Genomic DNA, 12,455 nt, shown 5'->3' with positions numbered 1-12,455 from the left:
CTTAACTGATAGACCTGCTATGATACAGACTGCTCTCTGTCAGTCATCATCTTTACTGATAGACCTGTTATGATACAGACTGCTCTCTGTCAGTCATCATCATCTTAACTGATAGACCTGCTATGATACAGACTGCTCTCTGTCAGTCATCATCATCTTAACTGATAGACCTGTTATGATACAGACTGCTCTCTGTCAGTCATCATCTTAACTGATAGACCTGCTATGATACAGACTGCTCTCTGTCAGTCATCATCTTTACTGATAGACCTGTTATGATACAGACTGCTCTCTGTCAGTCATCATCATCTTAACTGATAGACCTGCTATGATACAGACTGCTCTCTGTCAGTCATCATCATCTTTACTGATAGACCTGCTATGATACAGACTGCTCTCTGTCAGTCATCATCTTAACTGATAGACCTGTTATGATACAGACTGCTCTCTGTCAGTCATCATCATCTTTACTGATAGACCTGCTATGATACAGACTGCTCTCTGTCAGTCATCATCTTTACTGATAGACCTGCTATGATACAGACTGCTCTCTGTCAGTCATCATCTTTACTGATAGACCTGTTATGATACAGACTGCTCTCTGTCAGTCATCATCATCTTAACTGATAGACCTGCTATGATACAGACTGCTCTCTGTCAGTCATCATCTTAACTGATAGACCTGCTATGATACAGACTGCTCTCTGTCAGTCATCATCATCTTAACTGATAGACCTGCTATGATACAGACTGCTCTCTGTCAGTCATCATCTTTACTGATAGACCTGTTATGATACAGACTGCTCTCTGTCAGTCATCATCTTTACTGATAGACCTGTTATGATACAGACTGCTCTCTGTCAGTCATCATCATCTTAACTGATAGACCTGCTATGATACAGACTGCTCTCTGTCAGTCATCATCTTTACTGATAGACCTGTTATGATACAGACTGCTCTCTGTCAGTCATCATCTTTACTGATAGACCTGTTATGATACAGACTGCTCTCTGTCAGTCATCATCTTTACTGATAGACCTGCTATGATACAGACTGCTCTCTGTCAGTCATCATCTTTACTGATAGACCTGCTATGATACAGACTGCTCTCTGTCAGTCATCATCTTAACCCTTGGCCTACAATTCACGGAAAAAACGGAATTAATCGAAAAATCTAAACCTCCCGTTAACAGAAAAAACGGAATGACAATCAATATCAGTTATCGCGGGGTCAAAAGAGCAAAAATTAATATTTTTTCGCTAATATCACTAATGTTGGATGTAATTTACCAAAAAACGGCCGAAATCCGCGTGATCGTGCGCTATCGTGCACGCGCGCCTTCTCTATGTGCGTCGCTGTAAAAAATGTGATATTTTGCGATCTTTTGGGGTTGATTTGAGGTAAATTTGACTTAGTTATGAAAAATATAGCATTAGCTTAGCAATCCGGACCAGCCAAGCTATTGACTAGGGTCAAAATACTACAGGTTGTTGTTGATCGTTGAACCGGAAGTGACTTAGGAAGATCTGTCTATTTTAGCCAAAATCAGCATAATGATGCTTTCCCGCCATCTGGTGGCGAATCGAGAGAATACATTTGCAATGAATGATAAAAGAAAAACATCTCTTCAATCCACCAGATCTTTCTTGTATGTTAAAACGATGAATTAAAAATATGCCAATTTGTTACCCAAACCAAAAAATTGGGACTGGTAGTCTAAGGGTTAACTGATAGACCTGTTATGATACAGACTGCTCTCTGTCAGTCATCATCTTAACTGATAGACCTGCTATGATACAGACTGCTCTGTCAGTCATCATCTTAACTGATAGACCTGTTATGATACAGACTGCTCTCTGTCAGTCATCATCATCTTAACTGATAGACCTGTTATGATACAGACTGCTCTCTGTCAGTCATCATCTTTACTGATAGACCTGCTATGATACAGACTGCTCTCTGTCAGTCATCATCTTAACTGATAGACCTGCTATGATACAGACTGCTCTCTGTCAGTCATCATCTTAACTGATAGACCTGTTATGATACAGACTGCTCTCTGTCAGTCATCATCTTTACTGATAGACCTGTTATGATACAGACTGCTCTCTGTCAGTCATCATCTTAACTGATAGACCTGCTATGATACAGACTGCTCTCTGTCAGTCATCATCTTTACTGATAGACCTGCTATGATACAGACTGCTCTCTGTCAGTCATCATCTTTACTGATAGACCTGCTATGATACAGACTGCTCTGTCAGTCATCATCTTAACTGATAGACCTGTTATGATACAGACTGCTCTCTGTCAGTCATCATCTTAACTGATAGACCTGCTATGATACAGACTGCTCTCTGTCAGTCATCATCTTTACTGATAGACCTGCTATGATACAGACTGCTCTCTGTCAGTCATCATCATCTTTACTGATAGACCTGCTATGATACAGACTGCTCTCTGTCAGTCATCATCTTTACTGATAGACCTGCTATGATACAGACTGCTCTCTGTCAGTCATCATCATCTTTACTGATAGACCTGCTATGATACAGACTGCTCTCTGTCAGTCATCATCTTAACTGATAGACCTGTTATGATACAGACTGCTCTCTGTCAGTCATCATCTTTACTGATAGACCTGCTATGATACAGACTGCTCTCTGTCAGTCATCATCATCTTTACTGATAGACCTGCTATGATACAGACTGCTCTCTGTCAGTCATCATCTTTACTGATAGACCTGCTATGATACAGACTGCTCTCTGTCAGTCATCATCTTAACTGATAGACCTGCTATGATACAGACTGCTCTCTGTCAGTCATCATCTTTACTGATAGACCTGTTATGATACAGACTGCTCTCTGTCAGTCATCATCATCTTAACTGATAGACCTGCTATGATACAGACTGCTCTCTGTCAGTCATCATCTTTACTGATAGACCTGTTATGATACAGACTGCTCTCTGTCAGTCATCATCTTTACTGATAGACCTGTTATGATACAGACTGCTCTCTGTCAGTCATCATCTTTACTGATAGACCTGCTATGATACAGACTGCTCTCTGTCAGTCATCATCTTAACCCTTGGCCTACAATTCACGGAAAAAACGGAATTAATCGAAAAATCTAAACCTCCCGTTAACGGAAAAAACGGAATGACAATCAATATCAGTTATCGCGGGGTCAAAAGAGCAAAAATTAATATTTTTTCGCTAATATCACTAATGTTGGATGTAATTTACCAAAAAACGGCCGAAATCCGCGTGATCGTGCGCTATCGTGCACGCGCGCCGTCTCTATGTGCGTCGCTGTAAAAAATGTGATATTTTGCGATCTTTTGGGGTTGATTTGAGGTAAATTTGACTTAGTTATGAAAAATATAGCATTAGCTTAGCAATCCGGACCAGCCAAGCTATTGACTAGGGTCAAAATACTACAGGTTGTTGTTGATCGTTGAACCGGAAGTGACTTAGGAAGATCTGTCTATTTTAGCCAAAATCAGCATAATGATGCTTTCCCGCCATCTGGTGGCGAATCGAGAGAATACATTTGCAATGAATGATAAAAGAAAAACATCTCTTCAATCCACCAGATCTTTCTTGTATGTTAAAACGATGAATTAAAAATATGCCAATTTGTTACCCAAACCAAAAAATTGGGACTGGTAGTCTAAGGGTTAACTGATAGACCTGTTATGATACAGACTGCTCTCTGTCAGTCATCATCTTAACTGATAGACCTGCTATGATACAGACTGCTCTGTCAGTCATCATCTTAACTGATAGACCTGTTATGATACAGACTGCTCTCTGTCAGTCATCATCATCTTAACTGATAGACCTGTTATGATACAGACTGCTCTCTGTCAGTCATCATCTTTACTGATAGACCTGCTATGATACAGACTGCTCTCTGTCAGTCATCATCTTAACTGATAGACCTGTTATGATACAGACTGCTCTCTGTCAGTCATCATCTTTACTGATAGACCTGCTATGATACAGACTGCTCTCTGTCAGTCATCATCTTTACTGATAGACCTGCTATGATACAGACTGCTCTCTGTCAGTCATCATCTTTACTGATAGACCTGTTATGATACAGACTGCTCTCTGTCAGTCATCATCTTAACTGATAGACCTGCTATGATACAGACTGCTCTCTGTCAGTCATCATCTTTACTGATAGACCTGCTATGATACAGACTGCTCTGTCAGTCATCATCTTAACTGATAGACCTGTTATGATACAGACTGCTCTCTGTCAGTCATCATCTTAACTGATAGACCTGCTATGATACAGACTGCTCTCTGTCAGTCATCATCTTTACTGATAGACCTGTTATGATACAGACTGCTCTCTGTCAGTCATCATCTTTACTGATAGACCTGCTATGATACAGACTGCTCTCTGTCAGTCATCATCATCTTTACTGATAGACCTGCTATGATACAGACTGCTCTCTGTCAGTCATCATCTTTACTGATAGACCTGCTATGATACAGACTGCTCTCTGTCAGTCATCATCTTAACTGATAGACCTGTTATGATACAGACTGCTCTCTGTCAGTCATCATCTTTACTGATAGACCTGCTATGATACAGACTGCTCTCTGTCAGTCATCATCTTAACTGATAGACCTGCTATGATACAGACTGCTCTCTGTCAGTCATCATCTTAACTGATAGACCTGCTATGATACAGACTGCTCTCTGTCAGTCATCATCTTAACTGATAGACCTGCTATGATACAGACTGCTCTCTGTCAGTCATCATCTTTACTGATAGACCTGCTATGATACAGACTGCTCTCTGTCAGTCATCATCATCTTTACTGATAGACCTGCTATGATACAGACTGCTCTCTGTCAGTCATCATCTTAACTGATAGACCTGTTATGATACAGACTGCTCTCTGTCAGTCATCATCTTTACTGATAGACCTGCTATGATACAGACTGCTCTCTGTCAGTCATCATCTTAACTGATAGACCTGCTATGATACAGACTGCTCTCTGTCAGTCATCATCTTAACTGATAGACCTGCTATGATACAGACTGCTCTCTGTCAGTCATCATCTTAACTGATAGACCTGCTATGATACAGACTGCTCTCTGTCAGTCATCATCTTTACTGATAGACCTGTTATGATACAGACTGCTCTCTGTCAGTCATCATCTTTACTGATAGACCTGTTATGATACAGACTGCTCTCTGTCAGTCATCATCTTAACTGATAGACCTGCTATGATACAGACTGCTCTCTGTCAGTCATCATCTTTACTGATAGACCTGCTATGATACAGACATTGAGTCTGATCATCATCTTTACTGATAGGACTGCAATAATGAATCATACTAATAAACTAAAATGCACCCTAATTTAATCTCTGTCGCGATCACATAGAGTTATAATGGTCGCGATGGAGTGAAGTTGATCATTGATTCATAGCATGTAATCATAATCTTGGACCAGACCTGATTATAACCCTTGTAGAGAGCGAAGGGACTGTGGTTGTTGTTGAACATAGGCTTGTAGAATAACATCTCAGTGTGTCTCTCCTCCGCTCCCAATATAACTCTATACTCTCAGCAACAACCTAACATGCTATGCTGTGCCGTAGAATGGTGTAGCACAGGGGTACTCAACTGGCGGACCACCTCTTTGCGGACCACCCAAAAAAAATAAAAAAAATATATGTTTTTATTTTGTTTATTTTGTTTTTTTAAGTTAATAATATAAATAACATCAGATGGTACATTTCTCATGTGAAATTGCTGCAAAGGCCCCAAAAATGTCCCCCAAGGGCCCCCAAAATTCTGGCGCGCGCTACGCGCGCGCACAGTGTGGCCTGCCAGGGCGTATAACTCCCGGCCTGATTTGGAGTTCCACTCCGGGCCTGCACTCTGCACCCCATTATTGGTTGGGTGGAAGGCGATCTGATTTGTATAAGCTTGACCATACTAAACGGGAATAGAGCCCCGCTCTCCGATGGACGCCGCGCATGGGACCGGACCTCGGTCTTATTAAAAAAAAAATGTGTGGACCTTCATCATTTCTAGTTGAGGACCCCTGGTGTAGCACATCGAAAATAGCAGATCTACAGTACAAGCTCCATCCGTGAGGCATTGTGTAACTTTGATTCTGAACAGGTGCTGTGAATCTCGGCCAATCAGAACGGCAGCTGCCCTTCACCGGCTCTGCCTATAGTTAACCCTTTACTCGCTGGTTGTTTCAGAACACGTGTATTTTACCCGCCGAATAATCGACTATTGGATTCTAATCATGGTGTGTTGTGTTGCGTGCCAGACGGGGACCATCGAGGAGAAGATCTTCCAGAGGCAGACACACAAGAAGGCCCTGAGCAGCTGTGTGGTGGACGAGGAGCAAGATGTCCAGAGACACTTCAGCCACGACGAGCTCCGAGAGCTGTTCTCCCTCAACCAGGAGACCCCCAGTGACACCCATGACAAGTAAACACTTTTCACCAACACCCCCAGTGACACCCATGACAAGTAAACACTTTTCACCAGCACCCCCAGTGACACCCATGACAAGTAAACACTTTTCACCAGCACCCCCCAGTGACACCCATGACAAGTAAACACTTTTCACCAGCACCCCCAGTGACACCCATGACAAGTAAACACTTTTCACCAGCACCCCCAGTGACACCCATGACAAGTAAACACTTTTCACCAGCACCCCCCAGTGACACCCATGACAAGTACCGTAATTTCCGGACTATAAGCCGCACCTGAATATAAGCCGCACCAGCCAAATTTAGGGAAAATCCCATATACAAGCCGCACCGGACTATAAGCCGCACCGTAATATAAGCCGCAGCTACGTTAGCTCAGAGCCTGAGATGGCTCTGCGTTAGCTGTAAAAATCCATAGATTAGCCGCACCGTTGTATAAGCCGCAGGGTTCAAATCATGGGTAAAAAGCCGCGGCTTATAGTCCGGAAATTACGGTAAACACTTTTCACCAGCACCCCCCATTGACACCCATGACAAGTAAACACTTTTCACCAACACCCCCCAGTGACACCCATGACAAGTAAACACTTTTCACCAACACCCCCCAGTGACACCCATGACAAGTAAACACTTTTCACCAGCACCCCCAGTGACGAGTAATCGTTACTCACAAATACATACATAGGCAAACATGTTTAAAAAAAAAAGATCATACCTGTGTGAAACGAGGGGCACTCTTATCATCATACATCATCACATTCCGGCCAATCACAATGTTTACCCTCAATAAGTAGATTGCTCAGCCAAGCCAAGGAAGTGACGTAGTCCGGATCTGTAGTGTAGGCCTAGGGAAGGGACGGATCACCCCCCCCCCAGAGCATCATGATTAGCACGGCTCGGATTAATGTATTAACCCATTCTGAACGGGAACCCATTTTGGTGTCAGCATCGTGTTATGCTTTAGCTATTGAAAAATAGCAGATCTACAAGCTCATAGCGCGCCACCGAGTGGCGCGCTACGAGCTTGTAGGTCTGCTATTTTTGAAAAATCGAAGAACGACTGACATTTTTAGAATCTGATCTCAGGTCTCAGGAATGGCTTAATCAGACCAGTGTGTGTCCAGTGGAAACCTCGTATGAATCTGATCTCAGGTCAGAATGGGTTAATAGGCTATAAACCATTGCATAGCACGGAATTGATGCAACAGACATTGATGCCAGGGTGAGCCTTAAAGGAGCGTTTCAGACATTTTCAACCTATGATGTGGTCATTTTATATCAACTTGTGTCATGATATAATTGTCAATTCATGGCTTTTGAAATTCCTATCATCGCTCATATGGCAGTCTATGGACTTTTAATGTTTGTTTAGGGCACTAAATGCCGACGTGAGATGCCATGTGGCCGCGCTGCATTCATGTCTCGTAAATGAATAGTGACAGTGAAGCTACAGTTAATGAATGCCCCCCCTCCCCCCCCCCCCGTGACATCATGTGGCAACTACAGTGGGCGCCCCTCACTTCACATGAGGGTGATTTATTTTTTTATTATGCAGGAGCAATTATAGCTTTTATGCAAACTTTCATACTAACTTTCCAGGAAGAAAAAGGCTTGGAGTCTCTGATGATGTCATTGGTAGGCAGGTTTCTGCCCTGCCCACAGCCCACCAATGAGACGCAGAGAGAGAAGACAGAAATGCTTCCATCTTATAATTAGAATTAGTGAGGACCGATTATAAGAAGATCGGTTGAAAATGGATGTGGTCCATTAATCCATTCTGACCTGAGATCAGATTCTAAAAGTGTCTTTGATTTTTCAAAAATAGCAGATCTACAAGCTCATATCGCGCCACTCGGTGGCGCGATATGAGCTTGTAGATCTGCTATTTTTAAATAGCTAAAGCATAACATGATGCTAACACCAAAATGGGTGCCCGGTCAGAATGGGTTAATCCCTATATTTCTTCATCGTTCAAATGAAAGCAGCCGATCTACAATGTCATCGATTGCCTATATTTTCGCCTATTTTAAAAAATGTGATTATTTGATCATCAATGGTGTTGTGTTGTTGTACCAGGTTGCGCTGTCGGCGCTGTGTGAACGGCCGGCAGGTGCGCCCGGCGCCCGACGGCTCTGACTGCACCAGCGACCTGTCCCAGTGGAACCACTGCTGTGACAAGAAAGGCCTGAAAGACGCTGTGCTGCTGGCCTCCTGGGAGCCCACCACGGTGTCCTTCGTCTTCCACCAACGCTCCCACGACGACCAGAGAGGGGTGGTCTAGTCCGGCTTACCCCCCAGCAGCATCTCTTCTTAAGAGAAAAGGGCGATTTATGCTCCGTGTCTCGGACACCCAGGATTCTGATTGGTCTGTGGGCCGGGGGCGGGGACCAGAGCCTTCCAATGACCTGATGTACTACCTTTCGGGTTTTACTTGAGGTACGCGACACCGTTCGCCAGGCACCCTCTCCACGCCACGTTCTTTGTCGTTTGGATCCACTTTTGTCGTGCAACGTGTTGTTCGACACTTTCCACTCAGACCAGTAAAACCTCAATTTGAACGGCTGGGATTTCTGCTGGTCTGGACTCAAAAAACCAAAAAAAGACTGCTGGAATCCTAACCTGTGTCCGTTGAATCTACTCGAATCAGCCATTTCTCTGGGAATGGATCGTCTCTGTCCGGTGGATCAGCTATTTTTGCAACAATATGTAGTGACACTATAGTATGATAAACTACTGTCGTTAATTTACTGAAAAGCAGCTGGCTTGTGCGCATCCAGCTCATTGCTGGTGCTGGACAAAAGGTAGATACATACAGAGAAGGAGTAGTCCACTGTTGGAGCAAAGACTGTGCGGACTACTCCTTCTCTGTGTTCATTTATTGAAAAACATAAAAAGTTGAAATATGGAGATACGAGGAATGCTGCCTGACAACTACAATATTATATTACAACATTATCTGCCGTCTGTGTAAATCATTCTTTACTTATGTATGCATTTCATGTTGCAATGTTTGTGTATTTTTCTTTGAATATGACAATATTTTCATTTTAACAGAAAGTAAAAAGTGTTACCTGAACCAAGTTTGTCGTGACTTTGCTTTCAATCTGCGTCGGTTCCAAAAGGTGGGAGAAAATATCCTAAAAGTGACCAAAAGGTATCGTCCGATTCCATGCAGGTGTGACAAGTTTTAACCCATTTTGGGCGGGCACCCCTTTTGGTGTTTTAAACATTATGTTATAATTTAGCTATTGAAAAATAGCAGATCTACAAGCTCATAGCGCGCCACCGAGTGGCACGCTACGAGCTTGTAGGTCTGCTATTTTTGAAAAATCGTGAAAATGTGCCTCAAATTTGGAATATATTTTTTCAGAACGAACGTTTTTAACTCAAATCTTTGCTTCTGGGGTTAGGGTCCCTGGAACAACATATTTTCAGATGGGGGTCGGTGGCTAATTACAGATCATTTTTGGGGTCTTTGACATGAAGTATTGAGTGATATAGGCCTAGAAACAGGTATTTCAGAAAACTGTCAGGATTTAGAAGGCTTTTTTTATTTCGATGTCAGGCCTAAATGGGTTAAGAACAAATAAAGGTGGTTGTGTGTCTCTGAAGCCCCATTCCACAACGTCTGCTATGATCTGGATACAACCAGTTGATCTGCAAACTAGTACATTTAAAGTACTTTATTTGAGTAAGGGTCCCACAGTCCCACTTAGAGTTCTCAATGGGCCTGAAGATTTAGGCCCGGCCCAACTGATCTGGGCCCAGGCCCGGCCCGAGGCCCGGCCCGAGGCCTCTACGCTGTAGATTTAGGCCCGGCCCAACTGATCTGGGCCCAGGCCATAAAACATCAGGCAGGTTTGAAAGTGAAACACAACTCAGCTGTGTGTGTGTGTGTGTGTGTGTGTGTGGGCAGGAGTTGTACTGTCCTCCAGGTGTTTGATCAGAAGGTTCCTCACCCCGCCAAACTAATAAACTGTCAACTTAATGATCAGTGTGGACGGAGCAACTAGTTATTCACAATCTTTGGATGGCTTGTGGGCCTGCATGTGTTGTGATGCTCACAAATGTGTTGCTAAAATCTAACTAATGATACTGTACATACGATTCATATAGCACGTTTCAGGGTACTCAAAGTCCCTTTACACTGTAACACTATAACATTGAAGCTGATGAATGTGATAGTTCAGTGTTTCTCTGCTACCGCTAGTTGGACCATTCCACTCACTGTGACCACGACTCAACAATCTGCTCTGCAAAACCTAAGTCAAACTATCACTTCATATCCTTCCCAAATCGTGCAACCCTACATATGGGGGACTGCCCATAATTCCGTCATCCCCTCACTCCCGACTACGTGGATTTGCATGCGGTTACTAGGTGTTAGGCTTAGGGATATAGGGTTAGTAATGACCAACGGTTACTAGGTGTTAGGCTTAGGGATATAGGGTTAGTAATGACCAACGGTTACTAGGTGTTAGGCTTAGGGATATAGGGTTAGTAATGACCAACGGTTACTAGGTGTTAGGCTTAGGGATATAGGGTTAGTAATGACCAACGGTTACTAGGTGTTAGGCTTAGGGATATAGGGTTAGTAATGACCAACGGTTACTAGGTGTTAGGCTTAGGGATATAGGGTTAGTAATGACCAACGGTTACTAGGTGTTAGGCTTAGGGATATAGGGTTAGTAATGACCAACGCGGTGCACCATCATACGCTGGTTTATGCCAGCCGGGGGTCTCCCTGTCTCTCCAGCTCTTTAGTAAACCGAAAAAGCATTTTCAGATCAGGATAATAATAATAATATATACGATTTATATAGCGCTTTTCTAGGTACCCAAAGTCGCTTTACAGAAAGAAATACAGACATATTTATTAGAAAACAAATTAAAAGGTTTAAAAGGTTAAAAACTAGGAATAAAAATCAAAAGAGGGGCAAACAAGAAGGGTGTGTGTGTGTGCGTGTGTGTGGGGGGGGTTATGTTACGTAGGGAAAGCCAGTTTGAAAAGGTGAGTTTTGAGTGTGCTTTTGAACATTTCGAAGGTGGGGGGGGGCAGCTCTGATGTGGGTTGGGAGTGAGTTCCAAAGAGAAGGGGCAGCCACTGCGAAGGCCCTGTCTCCCCATGTCCGTTTGTTGGATCTGTGGGTTTCCAGTTGGTTGGCAGTGCTTGACCTGAGGGAGCGGGAGGGGACATGGCGGTTGATGAGTTCAGAGAGGTAGAGGGGGGCCTGGTTGTTGAGGGTTTTGTAGGTGATGGTGAGTATTTTGAATTCAATTCTGGACTTGACTGGGAGCCAGTGGAGTTCGCGGAGGATGGGTGTGATGTGGTCCCTGGATCTGGTTCTGGTGAGTAGGCGGGCGGCGGAGTTTTGAACATATTGTAGTTTTTTGAGGACCTTGGTGGTGACGCCATACAGGAGGCTATTGCAGTAGTCGAGTCTGGATGTGATGAAGGCATGAATGAGTGTTTCAGCGGCCGTGTGGGATAGCATGGGACGAAGGCGGGCAATGTTACGGATAAAAAATACACGTCTAAAACACGTCTAAAAATAGACGTGTTTTAGACGTCTATTTTTAGACGTTTTTTATCCCATTTTTGACCATGGGCTATAGCCCATACTGTACGCCATACTATAGCAAGCCGTTTTTCTACATTTTTGAGGATTTAAAAAAAATCAAAAAACGATGGGCTATAACCCATCGTTTTTTTTTTTTTCATTTTTTTCAAATCCTCAAAAATGATGAAAAACGGCGTGCTATAGTATGCCGTACAGTATGGGCTATTAGACGAGCGTCTAAAAATGAGATAAAAACGTCAAAAAATACACGTCTAAAACACGTCTAAAAATAGACGTGTTTTAGACGTCTATTTTTTGACGTTTTTTATCCCATTTTTGACCATGGGATATAGCCCATACCGTACGGCAGACTATAGCACGCCGTTTTTCGTCATTTTTGAG

At 43.1% G+C, this 12,455-nt stretch overlaps 1 protein-coding gene across 1 annotated transcript in view; it reads left to right on the top strand.

The window, feature by feature from the left end:
* Nucleotides 1-9,568, top strand: part of rad54l (RAD54 like) — a 29,478-nt gene extending 19,910 nt beyond the window's left edge. The window contains exons 19-20 of the mRNA XM_083776445.1: nt 6,321-6,484; nt 8,569-9,568. Coding sequence (XP_083632571.1) covers nt 6,321-6,484; nt 8,569-8,773 — 369 coding nt within the window. The 3' untranslated portion in view covers nt 8,774-9,568. The remainder of the gene's footprint in view (nt 1-6,320; nt 6,485-8,568) is intronic.
* The last annotated feature ends 2,887 nt before the right edge of the window (nt 9,569-12,455 follow it).

The sequence above is a fragment of the Protomyctophum parallelum genome (genome assembly GCF_964188405.1).
Source record: "Protomyctophum parallelum genome assembly, chromosome: 11".
Taxonomy (NCBI): domain Eukaryota; kingdom Metazoa; phylum Chordata; class Actinopteri; order Myctophiformes; family Myctophidae; genus Protomyctophum; species Protomyctophum parallelum.
Note: the sequence above shows the minus strand (reverse complement) of the source record. Positions and strands in the feature narration are given on the sequence as shown.